General features: G+C 34.6%; 1 protein-coding gene across 1 annotated transcript; it reads left to right on the forward strand.

Moving 5' to 3' along the window:
* Positions 1-498: 498 nt before the first annotated feature.
* LOC139147242 (ciliary microtubule inner protein 1-like) lies at positions 499-15,560 on the forward strand. The gene is made up of 3 exons (XM_070718266.1): positions 499-746; positions 879-960; positions 11,994-15,560. Exons 1-3 carry the CDS (start codon positions 682-684, stop codon positions 12,246-12,248), a joined length of 402 nt encoding a protein of 133 aa, XP_070574367.1. The 5' UTR covers positions 499-681; the 3' UTR covers positions 12,249-15,560.
* Positions 15,561-22,167: the final 6,607 nt, after the last annotated feature.

Below are 22,167 nucleotides of genomic sequence, written 5' to 3' on the forward strand. Positions count from 1 at the left end.
AAAATTGACAAATTAAAGAGCCGGATTTTAATTACATTTATCTCTGAATAAATTGATTTAACTAGACACAACTTTCAAAGGAGAACAACGCCACTGAGGACTTAGATCACGTAAATAGTCAATTGCCGATTAAATAGCTATACTTGAGCGCTGCGTTTGCTAAACCTTGAATTCACTGGGAAAAAAAACAAAAAAAGACTCCTTTCAATTTCTGCGAGAGAGGAAAATAATCGGAGGCCTGTTTAAAAAGTATAATAGTGTGTGTCCATTGGTCATCATCGGTCGCAAAAAGTACAAGCGTTCGGACTGCCTTCCGCAAAAGTGTAACCGCACGCATGTGCATCAATATTCAACATAGCAACAGCTTTTCAATGTGCGTTTGTGACCGAGTGGGGTTCGCAAATAGTCGCGAACACTGCATCGATTCGACCACGACCCGTCAGGCCATTCCTCACCTATGTGAGAAATAGTCTCGCCCAATTAAACAATTGTATTGTTATGCGTGACACGGCCTTCATATCACCCCGAGGGCGTCTTGTTGCTATGGCTGCATGATGTGCCACCTATAGCATTTACATATGTGGGTATGCGTACAGGCAAACCCGCATAGGGATTTTTTAAATAAATTTGTCGCCAGAAAACGATCAAAATCTCGCCGATAGTATACGTCTAGTGGTAGATATGGCTGAAAAGGCCGGCGGAAAGGCACTCGCGGGATTCAACTTTGTTGCCCAGGATCAAATCTGGTAAGTTTTTACGTGTTTGTATGCGTTCACTAGCTCGAATGGAATGATGATGTTGTTCACTGAATCGTAGGCCATGACATGATTACAAAATATTTTCCAACTTATTCAGTCTTGTCTTTTTGTCATCCCCAGGAAAGACCACATAAAATACGAAGAAGTTGCGGCTAAAACATGGCCAGAGCAGTGGGGATTTCTCAAGACAAGTTATAAAGACGTGAGTGCCATATCATTAATTTCATGTGACGTCTGTGGTGTCCGCTGGGGAAATATGTCGGCCCAAGATGTTTGTGTAGGCATGGTGTAGGCAACGGTAAACGATTTGACCTGTTGGCTTTGTACGTCTGTGGTAATTCATTACAGTCGAATCGCCAGACGATCAGTGAATGTTGTCAAGATTTTTAGGGTCGGAGATGTCCCTAGTGTTGGTGTTCCTAAAAGATAAACTCAGTCACTGGTTGGAAACACATCGTTCTTGAAATGGACCTTTGTCGAAATGTCGATCCCTTTGCATTCCTGTTTTCATCTCGCTGTCTCAGCTCTTGATTCAAACGGAAATAAAACCAGAGTCTACAATTTTAACATTATCACTGTTCTTTTCAGTGATCAGAAACAAATTACACCATTGGGTGACCGAAAAATGGACACGGTGTAACAATTTTCGGGAGTGTTGAATGAGCTTTTGTTGAAACAATGTTTGATTTGCGGTAACCAATACACAGGGATCAAAGGCCGAATGGGGTCGCGCGTCATCCGAGTTGATAAACTGTAAACAATAGCGAGCGGGACAAAGTTTAATCCACATGTATATTACACAGTGTATGAAGAGTTCATGTAGCCAAGCGCCAAAAACTAATTCACACTTTGAGAGTTCATAGGCCATTAATATGTCACACCTGATCCTTTCAAACAAAAAGTTGGACAGTCGCTGGGATCAGCCCTCTTCAGAACGTTCCATCTGTGTTATGTTCTGAAACCAACAAAATAAAAAAAAGTATGGAATTGAGATATCATATGATGAGATCAGTCAAATACACCTCTAAAAATACATTAAAACGATGTCTCATCACCTTGAACACAATACAATAAAAAATCAAATGTTTAATACAAAATCACTGAGACAATGAAAAAAATTAGATGTATCTGAAAAATTTCATCTTAGTGAATAAAATTATCAAATGTTAACCATACATTGCAAACGATCAAGTAATTAAATTGGTACACCCGACTAATTTCAATCTGCCACCATGATCATGTTACAATTGAAATCTTTTAAATTAATTAGCTAATTAATTAATTAAATCATTGATGGTAGAGATTCTGCATCGTCTATGATAGAATCAAATATTAGAAAATGCAAATATACAAATTGTGGGGATTCAAGAGCAGTGTCTTTGCGTTTTTCACTTGTCTCAGTACGAGAAAATAATGCAATAGGTGTGATCTATTATTCACTTGCATATGACTGCTTAGAATTTTTCTCAGTATGGTGAGCAGGCTTTTACTTTTAACCAGAAGAACTGATATCTGAATGCATTTTTTTTCTTGCGACATAGATCATTGCTCTATTCCACCATGCCTACGGATACGACTTACCATTTCTGGGGAAAAAATTAATATTTGATACACTGCCCGCAGGTATAGACAGTCAAGTATTAAAAATCATCATCTCAAACAGAAAGTGCTTGAGGAAATGAAATTGTACCCATCAAACCAGAAAAGAGTCTCTCGGGTATTCCATCACCAAAATGACGGGGGAAAAAACAGCTTTACCTTAGAACAAATTTTGTCAAAAATTATGAGTTTAGAATTTCATTTTCACTCTGTGAAATACCCCAAAAAACAATCACTACCTTTGAGGCAGCATGATAAATTGTTCCAGCTTTCGACAGAAGCTTGTTAAAGTCGCGAACTCAAAATTATACTTTTAAATTAAATTGTGTAATATCCGGTCCAGGCAAGTGTGTGCTATTCATGGTAATTACTCCATCAGTCAACATCCCACCTGTTGATTCTCAACCATAATTAGGGTCAGGGTGTTGAATTCCCAAGACCTACTTCCAATAACTCCTCAACAGCCAACGGTTAGTCAAAGAAGTTCACACTATTTTCTCTGATCAATTCAGTCCTGAGTTGATTGAAAAATTTTAGAGTGAGTTCAAACCTTAGGTCAAAGGTCACAGCTTTTTTAATCCTTTTATAACGGTAGAATTACCAGTTGTGAAATGTTGCCTTCAAGACTGTGACTCCCAGAATTTAATATCATTATAACAGACTGTTGTTTCTGACACAAAATAATCAGAAACGTAGACCTGACATATAAAGTTAGAAGTGTCAGTGCTAGGACCATCACTTTTTAAGAAAGACAGACTCCTTTAACAAGAACAGGTCTCATCTGGCAAATAAGATACAAAGTATGAAATTTTAATGTCCTTTTATCATTGCCAGGAGGGACTGCAATAACTCCTCAGTTGCTAATAATATATTTCATGTCATCACATCCCTCAATCGGCCAGCTTTAATTCTGTCATGTCAGGCCCCTCAGTTCATCTCCAATCCCCTGGCTTTGCTTTCATATTCCCAGTTGGAATATTTTATAGATCAAGTCAAAAATATCAGGAGACGTTATTTCTGGTGAGCTTGCTTTTCCTTGCCTGGAGAATCATGGCATTCTTATTCCTTATTATGAGGGTGGCTTCACAGTTGTTCATTTTGCATTCGGAAGGAAATTTCCTACAATTTTACTTTAGACTTGAAACATTTAACAAACAGATTATGTCATCTTTTAATGATAAATTAGATTAAAATTCTTATATGGTCTCTCTTCGCAAAAATACAAAATTTTACAGAAAAAGGAAAGGTTTATAACACCTATGTCAGTGCCATCCAATACTTGACATGCTTACTGTTTACAATTTAACATTTTCAAACTTTTCTTCAACTTGAATGAAGTTGTCCAACAATTTGTTAATTGCTCATTTATAGCAAAGAATATAATGACTTGTTTTAATCGAATGGAAATTTTACTCTGTATGTAGTCCAAATATTTGTGCATAACAAATTTGATAAATTATGATACAAGATACAACAAGGCTCAAGAGGACATAGAAAATTACTTGTTTCACGTGATAAAATAATAATGTTTGAGGCCATTCATTGTTTCCCTTTAATTTCAATCGATACATGCATCTGTGTAGGGTAGCTACAATGAAAATATTTTTAAAAAATAAATTTTTCATGCTGAGGCCAGTAAATGAAAGTGATAATTTCTATAAGTCAGTGCGTACATGTACTTCACAGGGCAAAATGTCTGAAACTCTATTGAAAAGTAGTTAAAACAATAAAGGGTTTCCTGTTTACATGAAAATCAACTTCAAAATATTTTACCATTGACTTCAATCACTATTGTGACATATTTTCCATTAGTATTGTTTCATTTAATAGTAAAGTACCATTTCTTGTTGTTTTGGAAATCATGTTGAAATGGCAGTGCCTTTTTTTTGGACTGTTCAACATGGTCTGTTATGTGCATGATGTCCAATAACATTGTTGATAGGCGAATTTAAGTTTGGACTGGAATTTATTCATCAAAAACAATCACGATCTGTGTTGTACACAAGTTTAGGCGGCTAACAATTTGCCTTTCAACATACCTTAATACAAAGAATAAAATGTACCTGCAGCTTTCTAGAACAAAACTGACGAAAATATTATCAAAAGTTATAAATTAAACTATAGTGCCTTTACAGTTGACAAACTATTTGCATTATTTTTGTTCCTGAAAGCAGCAGGCACATTTCCTCCCATCATCTGACTTAAGTACATAAAAATTCAAAATATTACAGGTAGCCTTCCATAAGGAAAAGGCACCGTCTACATAACAATATGCAATGTTATTGTTAAAAATTGTGTTCTAGTCTTGACTACAATTAAGTAGTCAGTAATCATAAACAATAGAGGGGGCTACTATTTATGTAATAATATGGACATGTATATATTGCAATCATACAGGCTATCTTGTGAAGGTGCGGTCTTGGAAATTCAAGATGACTTAGAGAGTAAAACAAGAAACTTTCTTTTACAGAGATAACAAAATAAGTATTACTTCATCAGTAGTTACAGCTTAGATAGACTTTTACAGTAACCCTTTGAGTATTGTAGTTTTTCCCCACCAAAATTCTAGTGCAACATTATACTAATTTTTATGACTTTTTCTGTAAGTTTTTCAATAGTTTTTGATCAAAATGTTGGGGAAATCAGAAAAAAATTGCCCATGTCTGAAAACAAATTGTGTCTGTGATATATTTTATAAAAGCCATAGAAATTGACTTTGGCATCAAAGGGTTAATTAATTTCATAAACCAGCTACACCAATATCACAACAATGTCCACAAATGTGTATATTCATGGTTGTAGGTACAATGTAGCGTTCATGGGTCTTATTTTAATCAATTTTTTCATAATTTTATGAGTCAATGATTTAGGGTTTACATATCTACAGTATTAGGATATGTAAAGATGAGATTCTCTCATCCCAGCCTACTTTTGACAATGATATTTTGAACACATTTGGTAATCTGATGAATTTTCTGCAGTATGATATGGCAATATTTCTCTGTTTTGTCAGCTATTGAAAGAATAGAAGTATTCTATGTTGTTGCAAAGAAGGGATGATATGACACAATACTTTTTGAAGTCTAAGTTTTGAAGTATTGCTGTTTAAGTTCTGCAGTCAACAGAAATGTTGCTAATCAAGATTAAATGATGTATTTTTCCAAGTTTGGTCCGTACTTGACTGTGATATCAAAACGAATCTTTTATTGTTATTCAGACGGAGAACATTTTTCCTTCTTGAAATTTTCTGAAATAGCCAAAATTTCCAACATTACTAAAATTGCCAGACACTAGAATCCTATGGTTTCCATACAGAACATACAGAGAATTGTCTGTATCAGAATTCAAGTGCCGTGATTCTGGCAATCAACTTACCAGTTCCACTTATAACTGCTACATTCTATCATGGCTATTGTCAATGTGAAAAATCGGCAATTTGCCAACCGATCAAAAGTCTGCCTGATTAAATCAAGACTGGTGGTAATTATCAGCTCAATTCATTGACATAGAGGTCTAAAATTCTTGCCGTCTCAATTCTAGTATCCATAACTACTGTTTCTCAGCCGTTCTTTCATTTGTATTCCTATCTATAAGTGTACATGACAGTGGATATTGCTGCAATATTAAACAATTTTCCTTTCTCTGTACAAGTCTCCATACCTCTTTACACCTGGTCCATGCCATTTTCACATCAGACTATGAACTACTGATTTGTGTTTTTAAAGTTTAAGACCATAGGAACGCCAGTACCTCACTAGGGAACTTCAATCGTAACTTTTGCACTGACCCCGGTGTGCTTGCATTGAAAGGGAACGCCACAGAAAAGACATGGTAACCTTAGTAACAATTATCAGTTTTCAATACTGATTCATATTGTATCTGAACTAAGAGCCAGATGTATGTCGCAAGTTTTCCTTCACCATAATATTGTGTATTTTGATATTTTTTTCATTTCACAATCACTGTGCAGTCTGCCTACAGGTAAATGTTTACTGATATGTACAACTACCTATATGATTCTATTTCTCTGAGTGTTCTCAGCAAATAGCATACTAACTGTAACTCTGTCCTGACTCTGCACTGTTGATAGATGACAAGCCCACTGCTTGTCTGAGCATGAAAATAACCATAACATTTGGAAGGTGAAAACCTTCCTTTCAATAAAGGTATAATTAAAGTAAAGTAAGGCCTACATTTAAAAATACAAGTTTATCAAAAATGAAAGTTTATCATAATAGTTTGTAGGAAGACTATGAAAGACAAAATTACTAAATATTTCATGCACAGAGAAAACAATAAAGTTTTAAATAATGTTTCTATCTGGTTACAAGTTTGAACAACGTAAGCTACATGTATATAGAGTATTAAGTCATTATGTACATTTACATAAAAACCATGTAAGTTTGTCAGTGATAACCACTGTATTAATTTTTTCACAGATAAATATTTTTTATTACTATTATCAAAGAGTTTGTCTCTAACATGTACTTTTTTCAGACAACAATGTAACTGAAATTTGTCTCAGAAACATAACAAGAGAAGCAATAGTCTGGTATTAGACATGTGGCAGAGTCTGTCAGACTCTTGTCACAATTAAGCTGCCAGTTTTTCCTTTTAAAAAGCACACAGCATGGATGCTGTCTGGGGCAGCCTATTGCATTGGAAAATCACTGACATATGAATAATGCCAAATCTTTGCAACATCATGAAAAGTGGTTGCTCACCAGAGGCAAGTATAGCAAGAATTTTGAAAGGAAAATGTTTGAAAGTACACGTCTATGCATATCCTATGGGGGTCCTTTCTGGCGCAAACTGACTTTCAAGATCAGTCTGTGTGTCTGTTTGTCGTATATCCTTCCAGCAGTTTTTCTCTTCTGATTTCATGTCTAAAATGTACATCCTGTTGAAAATTTCACGCTGTTGCTGAACACGACAACATCTATTGACTGTGTCATTTTTCATGCACCTGCTTGTTAAGAACCTTTTCAACAACTTGCAAGGTAATAATTGTATTTTAGTACTAGCTCACGTCACACCAAACTGACAGATCCTGTATGCGTCAACTCAACCCGTACACGTCTTTCAGTATAATACTATCTTCCTGTATAAATATCTTCTGATAATTCCTAATAAGTAGTTATTTAATTTCAATTGTAAATTACTGATCGTAACAATAGTATATATTTGTTTAAATACAAAAAATATGCACGTTACATATTTATACTTAAAGTTTTAAATGACTACAAAATGGAAAGTGATAACAACATTTTCCTTGTTGATTTTAATAGTTAGAAATGAGATGGAATCTTATTTTTCATGTTTCTTTTTTCAACTATATGTAAGGAAGAATTTTATTAATTTCAACAAATTTTTACAAATCTCACTGATTATGTAAGGCTTTTTGTAATTTTCTACTCCAAATTGTGGAGAAAATTCCAAACCTGGAGTAAAGTTCACAAGTCATGGTAGATGGAGTCAACTGACTCTTTTACAAACGATTGATTAGCAGGATACTTATTTTGATTTTTACTGTAGCTTGAAAAATATTATTCCCTGGGCAACTAGTCCATAAGAGGTCTATCCTGTACTCTCCCTGAATCCATACAACATCTTTTCATGTATAATTCTCAAATGGGCTTAATTTTACTGAGGCTTATGTAAAACTGGTATCCAAAAGAGAAAACAAGTTTGGAAAATTCTAACGTCAACATTTCCGCAAGCTTTTGGCAAAGACAGTCTTGTATAAGCATCATGATTCTTGTAAATCCGTTTCTTATTTTTTTGTGCTTACTTTTGTTCAGCTTCAATAATGCAACATTATCCCAAAAGGTGATTAAACCGCATGTCACAGGAAGTTGTCTCGCCATCACAAAAAAAATGAACCAACATGATCTTGCGTATGTCCATTCTGCAATGGTTTCATATGTTAACTTGATAAATAACATGTTATTTTTTGCCAACAAAAGTTGTATATCATTTTCAAGATCAATTTTCTTAGACAATGATGAAAAATTTCTCACTATTAAATTCCAGTCTACCAACTACGTAGAACTTCGTGTACCTGACTTGAAAAGTCACTTTCTTCTCATAAAATATTGTTTTCAATTCAAATAATATCTTATAGAATATGCAACATATAAATATACAAGATGTTGGAAACAAAAAATAGAGAAAGACGATATAAATGCCGACTGGTAATTTTTGTTTCTGGTTCATTCTTGCCAAGATACCTTGTAAACCTTGTACAGAAAAAGGTACCTGCAAATTACTTTTCCATTGTTGTAGAGTGGACAATTATGAACAAAGTATCTATCTGTGGACATTTTGTCAATTTTATGTCTTTTTGTGAAATTTGTTACATTCATCATATCAAAACACAACAGAAAAGTGGTTAGGCAAAACTTGTTATTCACCTAGTTAACCGATTTCAGTAAAGCAGATAAACCAAAGTAGTGACATAGCTGTGGTACATGCTGGAAATACACACAATCTAGCTTGTGGATGTTCTACTGAACTATAAACCAAGCGCAAAATACAGGGAAGGGGAGTGGGGTGTTAAATTTAGCACTATTCATATCGTGAATGATAATTATTTTAGTTCATCTTAGATTTTATTTTTCCTTTCCATAACATAATCACCTCAAAACTGTACTACACAATCTAGAATCCAGTTGGTCATTTCAGGTTCTACAATGACAAATCCACATAGCTCTGATTACGGTTGTAGGGGTTTGTTTCTAAAAGTAGGGTCAAGCACATGACATCAGCTGCTGCCTATACAGTATAAAGTTGGACAACTTTTGTCTCTGTACACTTATCTTTAACACTTTAGCTCCTAATGGAGGTGTGAGTTTCATGTTTTCAATCATAACATTGGCGGACACAAAGTACTTCATTCCCAAAATTCTTGTCCAAAATTTTGGACAACTATATCCTTTTAAAGTGTGATATCATTAGGAATCAACCAATTATATTGGATTCTAGACTACTGAAACCACCGCAGAATGAGAATAATTTCCCGATACACAGAATATATCCATTGTCAAATACTTCATAAGCTGAACTTACTCCACAAGGAAGGGAAAATTCAACAGGAAAAACAACCAAGATATCAAAAGTTTTCATTTGCCTGAGATATTTGCCGTACCTACTTGACTTAATTTATATCAAGAAATATGCATCCACATTCAAGTCATACTGAGGAATTGACATTATGTTGTAAGGTTACTACCGCAAATTTATTAATTTAATGAAATCAGCAAGTTTTGATACCTGATAAAATTTCAGTTAAACTTAATTTGAGTTCAGTTTGAGCACATCTTACATATCAAAGTTGAAAGAATAAGGGACTTCACGCATCTGGTGATATGTCTAAATGATCAGTAGGAAAGCATAACATATAATGCCTTATTCAACATTCCCAAAATATTATCCATGTTCCTCTATCAGATTGCATTGTAGGAATGAAGTTTACAATACTTCTATGTTGATCCGTAATCCATCATGACTCAGACCACAGAAAAGCGTAATTCTATTTCTGAAAAAAGTTTTCAATAGGAAAATGTAAAGAATTACAGGTATTGAGCTTTTTCGATATTAACACATCTGGATCAATTGAATGTCTATATGCCTACCATGCATCACATGTCCTCTTACAAAAGAATATTTTCTCTGTGAAATGGAAATCATCAATGCAAATAAATTACAACTGTATAGTTTGTCTCAGGCCCGGGGGTACATTCTCTCGTTGTTTTCCTGGTTTGATAAAGCTTGAAAGGAGACAACCTTGAATGATGTCATTTATTAGACTTTTGTGCAGAAAGTAAAGACAACATGAATGTGAAAAAGCACAGATTGTTGGTCTCCACCCACACTAATCACCATATTGGAAATGACGTATACCCAGCAGTGATCCCAGATCTTGTCTGCACATTCACAGACCTAATGTGTGTGTTACCATGTGAGCAAGAGAAACATACAAATTTCAGTTTTGGGATCCTGCAGATTGGCAGACAGTCGGCAAAAATGCTTGCATTTGAGACTTTGTCTACTAACTTATGCTTTGTTTGTAGACTTTTTTGGTAAATAAAAACATGAGTTGTTTCAGAAATGAAGTTTGGTTGTCGACAATTTCAGTGAAACCATAGACAAAAATCTTCCATATCTGTGGTGAAAGCAAACCATGGACAAAGTTTCAGGTGCCAATTTTTAAAATCAGGCTCCTCAGCATTTGTTGAAAACAAAAACAAGACTGACGCTGTGAAACCATGGCAGTAGCAAATACACTAGGATGAAGTTTTTGAAAATAATGAAAATCACATCAGAGAAATTCAAAGCATTGTAACAAATATGTGGCCTGACAAAAAAGAATAAAAGAAATCTGAACAAAATTTCGTACATCTACTTTGCAATAATTCCTCTTTGAACTAAAATACAAAAGGGAAAAATTGTTGGACAAAAATTGAGGTTCAACGTAGGTAAACATTTCTTGGGTCACCTTACTTTTGTTCACTCCAGAATGATATAATGTAGAATTACAGAGAAGGTAATGTTATATTTTCAATGCCATCGTATTAAAGTGGACATTGGAAAATTAAATGTCGGAAATTCTCAGACTACGTCATTTTCTATCCCAACAAAAAAAACAATTTACACTTTCTGTACTAACGAAATGGATATTCTGTCGATGTATCAACGAAGAGAATACCTGAAGTGACAGTGAACACGGTAAACTCATTCAGACAAGGTGTTTTTTAGTGCATAAAGAATTTCACTCATTCCCTCTGATCTGCTGTTTTTTTCTTTTGATCATTTTTTATGTCGTGCTATTATTATTTTCATTGGATTGCGTCCATGGAATCAGGAGATGTGAGCCGAGTTGGAATGGAATTCAATATTTTGGTCACCTGGAGTTACATTTATTTTTTTACAAACAGCAAACACAGGTGTCGACCAATAATTGTCTGGCTGTAATTTGAATGTCTGCCCATAATTCTGTTAAAGAAGAGACCATTGTAGGGCAAAACCTATGGTCATAATTATCAAAGGTCTGAAGGAATATTTGATGAGACAAGGAAATTTAAACTTACAATGAATTTTTTCTCTGTTATCATTAAAGTTTTCCACATGTAGTAACATATTAAAGCACACATAACATTGTAAGCTTTTGATAATGTCAAACAATATCGGTACAACCCTACTTTTTAATGAGTCTTTCTATTTTAGGTAAAAACAAGACAAAAGGAAAATACATCCATTTATCCTTTCTATTAAAAACCTTGTTTACAGCTAAAAGGACAGTATTTTTATCAATTATAATTGATCAAATCTTTGTGTTAAAAAACTAAAATTTGACAATTTTATCCTGCTGTTTTTTGATAGACAAAAAGCGTTGTTCAAAATTAAGAAGGAAGTGTGAAATTCCTCAAATAAGTTTCTTATACTTTACCTGTAAAAAATTAATGGAGTCCAACATAAAATTAATAAAAATATGAGTTTGCAGGCTTTTCCTCAATCAAGAACTTTCATGTAACTTCACTGAGGAAATGGTCCACAGTTGCCTTGTGCAAAAGTATGAAATATTTGTATTTTTCATGTTTTGATAAATGACTTTTGTTTGTTCCGTGTCTGTTCCAGCTTGTCAAGGATGATTTCCCAAAGGTTGAACGAGAGAAGTTGATTCTCCCTCCACCGTTGACTCTGCCTCCAATCACACCGATATCCAGGTATATCCAAGTTGGAAGATCACCTCCTGTACCAGAAACAACGGCAGGATTTGTCGGCTGGAGATCAACCAAATCAGATTGCAGACTAGAAAAATATGGACGTTATGCAAAACCAAAGGGAGGCCTTGTCAAGCAGCTGAACTGGCCCACAGAAGGCATCGACTAAATTTGACAAAAAAACTGACATGACAGGTTGTGGTTCTATACGTAGCATATTATCTGGGTACTTGTTGATTTTTAAGTCTATAGGTTTTAAAAAGGTGTATATTTTTTCAGAACATATCGTACACAGAGTTGGTGTCATGTGGTGTCTTACACAAAGGATATTTTTGAAACAATTCATAGTACCAGCAGTTGTATAGATTTTCTATTTCTTGGAACTGCATCGTAAAAGATGAAAACAGATAACTTGATTACCAGGTTGCTAGAAATGATCAATAACAATGAGGTAAAAGTATAGCTTTGTTGCCAATATTTGCCGTGGTGTGAACTCTGAAAACATCAAATGTCTTACAATGGAATAGTGCAGAAAACATTCAAAGACTGTACTCTGATGTTTGACTCTAAATGAACCATAAGTTTATGCAGTGCATTATTCCCTGTGGTGAATTGACATGGAAAGTTCGCTAGATCTGCCGTCACTCACTGTGAATTACCTGTGACATGGTCCCACATAAATTCACAGAATGGCAAAATGGATGATATCAAAACATAAGTTTTATTCTTTTGTATACTAGTGCTTTCTCTAACAACCAAACTGAATACAACGAGCCCTAGAAAACATCAACTTTGAGGTTTCTCAATAGCAACATAATAGGAATTTATTTAAGCTGCAAAACTTTCTATTCAATTGTAGTTTGATAATATATAGGGACAAATGATAGAATATGGAAAAGGAATTACCAGTGTTCTTGAATTTTACATTTTCCTACAAGAGGCTAGAGAGTAAAATGTATGAAAACTTCCACACAAATGAAGTACTGGTACACGTACTGAAGTTTACCTACTGGGCTTGAAAAATTCTCTGACAAGTCTGAGCAAAGGTGTTTGTAAACTGAAATTTAAAACACTTTCATAATCAACCTCATCAAAAAATGATTCAGATCATTTATCAAGTTACTTATTTGTTTGTTTGTTTGTTTGTTTCTAATCACCTGTTGGTTTTCCGAATCATTCATGTTCAACCATGCTGAAAGCTGGAGCAACCATTCAAGCAAATTTATCATTCTATTCTAGCTCTTGCAGTCCGGCACACCAGCTGAAACTGTTTCCCAGCTGTTTTGAATTCAAACTGGGCCAATTGTCAGGAAACCAGCAGACATGCAAAACAAGATTAAATCAAGGACTTTGAGCACTGTACTGAAAACTAGAAACTGCGTTATTTTGGTTTACTTTAATTGTGACCAGATTTCCTAGTTATGTAATAACATCACGTTCCTTTGGTCTGGATCGAAACTTGCCACAATAAACTGTCTGCCAGCTTGCATTGTAGAGACTGGGGTATTTCAACCTAGGATGACCTCACGGATGACCTTACCAGGGGAGTGGTAGCAATTTAATGAGTTCTCTTTGTTTGTTTATGGCAGATAGGGCACAGCTCTAATCATTTGACCCCTGACCCAGCCATTGTGTAATCCAAATAAAATAGGGTGCCAGATATTGAGATAGTTTTCGCATCCTGGGCACTCAGGACTTAAAATTCCAACCCCCCTCCAAGACTAATAATGACATTAAAACTAGTCTAATCAGGATTTGGGTGGAAAAATGTTACAGATGGTATTGGTCCCATGGGGTTTGTGAATTTAATGTTACATGTCACAAGATCCATGATGTTTATATAAATTTTAATTACATTGATTAGAATGAAGGTGGTTCCTCTGTCAAACTTTTTGTTTAACTTTTTCCAACATACAAGATTTGGGACAGTCAAAACAGTTGTAATGAGATGATCATGTCACTTAAAATTTACCATGGTAATGTAAAAAAAATTGTAAAAGATTCACAAAGCCATCTGATTTTGAATCATATTTTCATTTTAGGTGTAACATGATCTGGCAAAGCATTACTGATGGTTTTTTTAAAAGTTTGCCATTTTCTGAAAATCTTTCTGCCCGACTTTTCTACTTTTCCTTCGATTGGTGATAGTACAAACTAGAAACCAAAATTTACACCTTTGTCAGTGTACAGCTGATATCTTTTACTTTCCATTATAAAATTTCAACAACTACTCAGAGATTGTGCCTTGGTGTAAAAATAATGATAGTAAGCTCCCCCCTCTCATCAGCAAGCTATTGGTCCAACCATAACTTTTGCTAGTACATGTAAGGATGCAGTCAGATCGATCCATGTAGCTACTTGGAAATTAGGGGTGAAGAGTATCTGGTTTTACATATCCTCATTCAAAGATTTCTTTATTAAAATGTTGGGGAAAATATTTGACTATTTTTTCTTAAAAAGACTGGTGCAGACACAAACAGCAAGTATCTGGTGCTCTATGTATATGATCCATTGTTTTTATCATGTAAATAATGTATGAAATTTATATAGACCTACATAATATCAACAAGTACCCATGTTAATTTTAAAAAATGCTTACTCATTGGAAACCAAATGCTAGTGCACCGCAATTTGTAGTATAGTCATACCACAGTGTGCACAAATTTCCCATAATGCAGTTCCACAGGACACTCTCAGGGTAGTTGCTATCATTGTATTATCCGCATCCGTCCATCTTAACATTTGACTGATATGCAAAAAGTGAAATCCCAAGAGATTTTTGAAGTGTGTATTTTCATTTTAGGTTTTATCTTAAATGTATCAAGTCAGAGATAGATCTTGTGAAGAGATTGCAATAAATTGCTTCATTATTTAGACTGTGATATTCAATGGTGATTATTTTTTTTTTGTATATGAAAAAGTCCAAAGTGTACAAATTTGAACTCCTCTGAGTTTTGCATAATAATCTGTCTCCAGATACAACTTAATAAATCCTGCATCTAGTTCGGTATGTGCAAATCAAGTCACACTCCAAAAAAACCCAAGCAAAACTATAAGAACACCAGCCAAAGGCATGGTATCTTTACTGGCAATAATTAGAATGGAGATGTGAAACTGATCACAGACTGTCACCACAATGCATTTATCAGAAGTTTCTGAAAATGTTTTGACAGAAGACAAATTAACATTTGTAGAATTGTAGAGACATGTTTGACTGTGTATGGTTTGTACACGACATTTACAGCTTTCACAGAAACAGGACTTTGCTTTTGAAAATACGTTTGTATTTGCAGCTTTTTCTTCTGACTTTGATATTGAACAAGTGAAGTGAAAGATTTGTCTGTTTATCTTAAATACTTTAAACTTCCTCTGTTTGCAAACTTGAAGAAGACTGTTTAAATGCATCAGTGACCCGGTTTTTTTTTCTGTTCAAATTTTACAAGAATATGTGGCAATTAAAGTAAAAGGTTTGTAAACAAAACATCTGTTGGTTATTTGTTTAAATGTCTGGTCATTAAAATGTATTAACTTGGTGAGAGAAAAGTAAACATTGAACAAATGCAGCATCAGAAGAAAAAATTTCATAAATGGAAAGTTCGCCAAATTGCTGAAAATTCACTTCAGAGAGAGAGAGAGAGAGAGAGAGAGAGAGAGAGAGGGGGAGAGAGAGAGGGAGAGAGAGAGAGATGGTGAAAGTTGAAACATTTTTCTAGTCGGAGAAGGCAAAGAGGTGACCATTTGACATACTAAGAAAGTGCTTGAAAGAATATTTTGGCAGATTTGCGTTTGTTTTTAATCAGTCACAACTTCTTTCTTCACATTCGTGGAAACGAAGAGAATGCTCTTTTTACATAGCACTGTTATATTTATTTCTTACTCATTAATTTGATTTCTTTGCAAAGCAGTCACGGCATCTGATAACCTTTAATAGGTCCTTTCCCCACATTTTCAAAGCCCTGCCTTTTCACTTTTTAAGGCATTTATGAGTGGCAGAAATCTTTCCATTTTTTTGATGATTTTATACGTGTACAATACACCATATCTAACAACCGTGTCGCCAAAACTAGCCGAAGGCCAAGTATTGATTCCTTTTGTCAACAACAACAATGCACACAATTATTACACAGATTGTGTTGTCCAGCTGAATATCTGAATCAGTCCAGATGCGCTGCTGAGCACGACTAGAAAATTAAACATCTCAAACCAAAAACAGTGAAAATCACCAACCACACTGATGATTCACTTCAAAAGTTCACTATTTGCAATAATAGTAATATGAACTTATTAATTTTGTCAGCATTCACCATGGAGACTTGCAAAACACCTAGATTATTATCTGGAGTCGTTCAGTTAAAAGCCTAAATATTACAAAAAAAAGGCACAGTATGGTAATGTGTGACAGACTATATATATGCTTATCGATGTCTTCATCTAGAGCAAAGCATGCTGGGAGTCGGCATCATAGTCTGAAGTGGCTCTCTCTTGATCGATATGTACCATCAGATCAGCAGAGCCACACTGAATTATATTTTTAGATGGGATTCTTTTCAAAGTCATACAACAGGCATAGAATGAACAGACTGTGTGTCTGGTTGTGATATCATAACTCATTCAAACTAGCTCCCATCTGCAGTCTGTGGATGAATATGGTTCTCTTTTAATGTAAAGGTGTTCTAAGATTAGAATTACATGATAAATGCCTGGTGAGCTGGTAAACAAGAGCCAACTATTTTATGGGCTCATTCAGAGGTTTCACGTATGCCTTCAGCTCTTAAAACACAGAATGTTGGAGCCATAGGGTAATTTGGAACATATTTCCAGATTTGGGCTGTTTCATCCCTTGAATTTTAAATTATACGCTAAATTGAAATAATAATGCAATAATGTACTGTCAGAAAAGAAAGATCTGTTTGAGATATCCCAGCACAACACAAAGTAACCCAAGAGTCATTTTAAAATGGTTTGCATTTTCTTTTAAGTCATTTGGCTAATCTTCTCTGACTCTTTCAATTTTGCTTCAAACATCTTTCATCCAGGCACTTGTACACAGCAACACCAGTATGTGACCCCTCTGTTGAAATGTACTTTTCTGCAAGAATTTCACTTATTTATAAACTTTCCACAGACGGCAGAAATAAAAGGTTTTGGCACAATTCCTCCATCATGTTCTCAGCTATTCAAAGAATTTTAATGTTATCAATGATGATAAATAATGCTGGTCTGTGTAAATTTTAGTTTCTTTCTGTCAGTGTCCGTTGAGTTTATGCACGTAATTCAATTTCCACCCTTTCACCACAGCATCTCACCAATAATACAAATAAAAAATGGTCAAATAACAAACAATTATTATTGCTGGAAAGGCTCTCAGAATTGGTACAATTTTTGACAGATACTGTTTTGTGAAATATACGTTAAAAGAAGCCATGTGAGAAAAACTGTCAATCAGATTTGTCTACCAAAGGAGTGTGTATGATATTTTCCCACTCACCAGGTATCAACCCATACAGCCCTATTTTACAATGTATGAGTCCAAGCTTCACAATTTAAAGATATAGGGTTATTCCAAATTTGGGTGATAACAGGGTGCTGCATGCACTCCACTCTATATCATCATTCCGCAGTGATTTCACCCAATACAAAATTTATGTTAGATTCTCATCAATTGATGGTACTTTATCATTGTAGCCACCGTCTATCATTCCTTAAATTGCTTTGCTGGTAAGGTTCTAGACTGTATGTCTGGTAGACATATTTCCAAACGATACAAAACCTAAAATGGCACAATTATCACAAACACTCTTCAATTCATGGACAGATTGACTACAAAAATCACATCATGTCTGTTGATCATTTGGAATAAAAATATCTTCCAAAATCTTTAGGCAACATTAATTAATATTTTGAGAAAGTGATGTGGACAGGCTTTAACCCCAGCATTGAAAAGCAGTGATGTGGCAACAGGCAGGGTAGCTGAGAATCCAGCCAGTGCAGTGATGTACCATCATAAGCACTTCAGCCAGGGCAGTGATGTGGATCAGCAGAACCCAACCAGGGCAGCGATTAGGGGTGGACCATTTGATATCTGGGGGGAGGGATCTGGAAGACAACCCCCAGGATATCAAATGGTCCACCCCTTAGGGCAGAATCCAGCCAACACAGTGATGTGGACAGTAACTCAGCCAGGGCTGTGATGGGGACTAGAACCCCAGCCTAGGGTAGTGTGATACATCATCTGTAGAATGATAAATGATCCATTGAGTTACAATACAAACAAGAACTGGAATATTTATTGTTCAAAGACTATTTAATTACCAGGTTTTAATTTGTTTAATTTGTTTTTTTTAAATATTCCTCTAATGAAATTAACATGTTATGAAAGATACTTTCCAAGGAATTAATAATCTCATTGATTTATAAATAATTGCACGACCTGTCAAAAGGTATCAAATTTAAAGTTGATTAACTGTATAAAATTAAATGTGCAAAATGACATGGGGTGATTTTCCAGAAATGACAAACTACCAGCAAGAATATAAATAAAGTTTTCACTGGCACGGTTATGTGAAAATTTGGAATTTTATTTTCCCCCTTAGAAATACCACAGGGATGGCAGCCATTTTGAATATCAAAAATTTAAAACAAACAAACAAACAACATAGTCAAGAAGAAAAAAAAACGAAAAATACTGGGTGGAATTGAGGAGGACTATTTTATCTAAGGTATAAAATGAATGAAAGTTTCATGTTTGCTCTGTTATAGATATTTGTCACATATTTTTCTAGTTTGTTGATGTTTTCTATTTCTTATTTTAATTTTAATTTACTTTTTCTTTTGATTGTATACTGTTCGTAGGTCGGCATTTGTTTGTTTGTTTGTTGTTTGTTAATCCTTAGAAGATCAGACAGCCCTAACAACATGAACAAAACAGAATAATATAATTTTTTATATTTTAATTACTGTATGCACAATATTTCATGAAGCATTATTTTAACTCTTAATTGGACAATTAGCTGATTGCAATAAAATACCATTTCAGACAAGATTGTTCCACTTCATATCGGTAATGGGGGAGGAAGGCAAGATTGAGTGAGGTAGAGGAGAATAATTAACACACTTTTGAATAAATATTCCACTGTTAAATATTGTCACAAATTATTTTCACAACCATCTCCTCTTTTGCATATCTTGTCCTTCATTCTGAGAGAATAGCATGTTAAGACTGGAAAAGACTGGAAAATTTCAATGAGCTGAAATGTAATTCCGGTAGAGCTAAAGTTCAGAGCAAAGAAGGTGCCTGTTACCAATACTGCTACCCCAACCAATCAAGGGTTTCACATTATTTGCAGATGCTGAAACCTTCAGAATGCCGGCAATTATAGAGTACCGGTACAATGGTTTCAGCTAGGAAAAAATTGACAATGTCAGACTGAGCACATATCCTTAGTGCAAGTGACTGGCCCCAAAAGTGGGACACCTAGCCTACTTCGCCGATTAATTTATCAAGGCAGACAGACGGTGACCTAGCTATTTAATAAGGAGGGTCATTGATGAAAAGTAGGGCGCAGGGTTCCAATCTGTAAAAGAACCCTTGAGGACATTTGTTTCTTGGAAATATTTTCATCAATGATGTTCTTTTTTGTTCTTCCACAATCGTGAAACCTGAATTGGAACACTTCATTGTTCATTGTATGAATTTGTAAAGCATATATAAGCTGGGGAATCATGTTTATATTGACCTACTTATAGCTGAAGGCTTAAATTATCCAGTCCCAGATATGCAAATGAAACGTGCATTGTCATGTCAATTTTATTGGGGTGGGGTGGAAGTGAGATATTGTGTCAGATGATGAAATGGTAATCCTAAGTACATAATTTTTTTCTATATTTCATTTCATCTTCTTTACTTCAAACTGTCTCACTTTACTCATACTCTGTAAACTTATCCCTCATGGTCATTTTTACTTCTTAAATAAAAATTTCAGGTTGAATGTACTTTTACACTAAAATTTTAACCAGAAGATACAACACAGTCCTTGAGCAAGAGCATACAACCCAGCTGCTTTGTCGTACGTTGCCAAGACGGCAGTCTGGATCAATCTTGTACTGAACTGTACTTTAATAGTGACCTCAAATAACCGAACAATTGCAAAGCAAAAATGTCCGTGCCATATATGCCACTTGTACATCAAATGAAAAGTTGGTGAATTTCTGAAAAGAATGGAAATCATTGCTGTTTTTTTCAGTTTTCATTCTTTCCTGTGTTGCTTACACATATATGATTATATAATTATGCATGTATTCTGTGGCAAAGTACAAGTTACACGTATACCTCGTAATGCAAAGACTCCCATGATGCATTTCAACATATGATTCCTTGGATGGCAAAACTTTTGTATCTCCTGTTTTATTTCTTACCTGCTGTCATTTCAACTGCTGTCACATTCTCTACTCATTTCTCACTTGAATACCTGAGAACATCCCATACAACATCAATTCATCTATCCTTTCAAAAACAATGACCCCGCCACAAACACAAATGGAAACACTCAATAAAATTGCATTATGACAGTTTGCTCTGAGGCAGATGTTCAGACTCCTGGTAACAGTGACTAACAAATATCCTTTCATCAACAAGAAAATGTTGCATATATCACTAATATTTTGTCTATCATACAGTTAAATTCATAAAAAACATATCTCTATTGCCCATTGCTTCAGGCAAAGACAAATGTTGAATTATTGTCACTTAAATTTCCAATGAGATACTTTGGACTGTAACCTTCTAGTGACAAAATATATATCCCTCGTGTAATACATTTTGAGAGATTCTTGCTGTCTTTTTATAATTTATTTCAACCTCTATAAAATATGCCAATCATAATTAAATGCTAAGAGAAAATGTCAAAAAGAAATTGTGTGCATTTAATTCTGATAACTGAATCAAAAAAAGTATTTTCCAAAGTTTTACATTTTATTTAATTTAATTTAACATTACATTCCATGAATGAATCATGCCTTTTAATGCAAACAAAAACAAAAGAAGAAGTGGATTGGCCAAGGCCAAGGTCGATGCATCAACAAAGAACAGGACTTGTAATGGAACAAATGTAAAACGTGGAAGCAATTATTTGTATGTTTCAATTTTAGCAAAAAGAATTTCAGTTGTATGACAATTGTATCGTGAAGATATAAAATCTAGGACAGGACGACCATGAATGTCTGGATCATCATGCATGCAATTTTACTCATAAAAACTTGTGTCAATTGCTTGACAGTGAGAAGACAAACGGTAGGAAGGTTGACCCATACAGTTCACTGTTATGCTATGTTGCCTGTGAAAGCATCTGACAGATGTGTCTTACTTTATTTTTTGCAGTCTGTGATGACATGTTTGCATTGCAGATAGCTGTCCCTGAGAAAATAGTTGACAATGTTTCACTGTAATATATATGAAACTATTTGCTTACCTGTACATATGTGTTTTAGACATAGAATATTGTTGAATATACACATAGAACACTTCCATCATTTTTATTCCAAAGAATGAGTAAATTATTGTCACCATCTGCCCTAAAGTATGTTGAAATATTCAGTGCGTCAGCCCTGCCAATGAAACGCATCTTATACAGCATGCTATTTCATTGTAAGCCTGGACTACTTGCATTTGTCAATATGGACATTAGACACTTGCTAGGACCAAAAGATGAATACCGTATTAGAGTATTGCATACACTAGTTCACAAACAGAACAGACTGCCTGGAAAGAAACCAAACATTTTAAATTATCTATTAAGTTTTGTGAGATCTTTGAAAAAGTCATCAGAAGTTGTGGGTATTTTCCTGTCATAGATACCTATATTTATCATAAGAAGATTCCACTACATGAGAGAAATTTCACCATATGATTTTATGTACAAAGTGCAAATAAAAGAAAAGATAAAAAACAGTATTAACATTACTATGTACTGTAAGGAATATTTTTTAAGTATCTTGTCACAAAATGGTAGTTCTGTCGTGAATCATAATTACAGCTCTGACAACATTTTATGAATCATCTAACGAGACCAACTGTTTTTCTTCATTTAAAT

Source organism: Ptychodera flava, chromosome 13 (genome assembly GCF_041260155.1).
Source record: "Ptychodera flava strain L36383 chromosome 13, AS_Pfla_20210202, whole genome shotgun sequence".
Lineage (NCBI taxonomy): Eukaryota > Metazoa > Hemichordata > Enteropneusta > Ptychoderidae > Ptychodera > Ptychodera flava.

Excerpts from the sequence above, each read along its gene's own strand:
- LOC139147242 (XM_070718266.1), top strand. The coding sequence starts at position 682 with ATGGCTGAAAAGGCCGGCGGAAAGGCACTCGCGGGATTCAACTTTGTT. Across the intron at positions 747-878 it reads GTTGCCCAGGATCAAATCTG|GAAAGACCACATAAAATACG; the intron begins GTAAGTTTTTAC and ends TGTCATCCCCAG. Across the intron at positions 961-11,993 it reads TCAAGACAAGTTATAAAGAC|CTTGTCAAGGATGATTTCCC; the intron begins GTGAGTGCCATA and ends TGTCTGTTCCAG.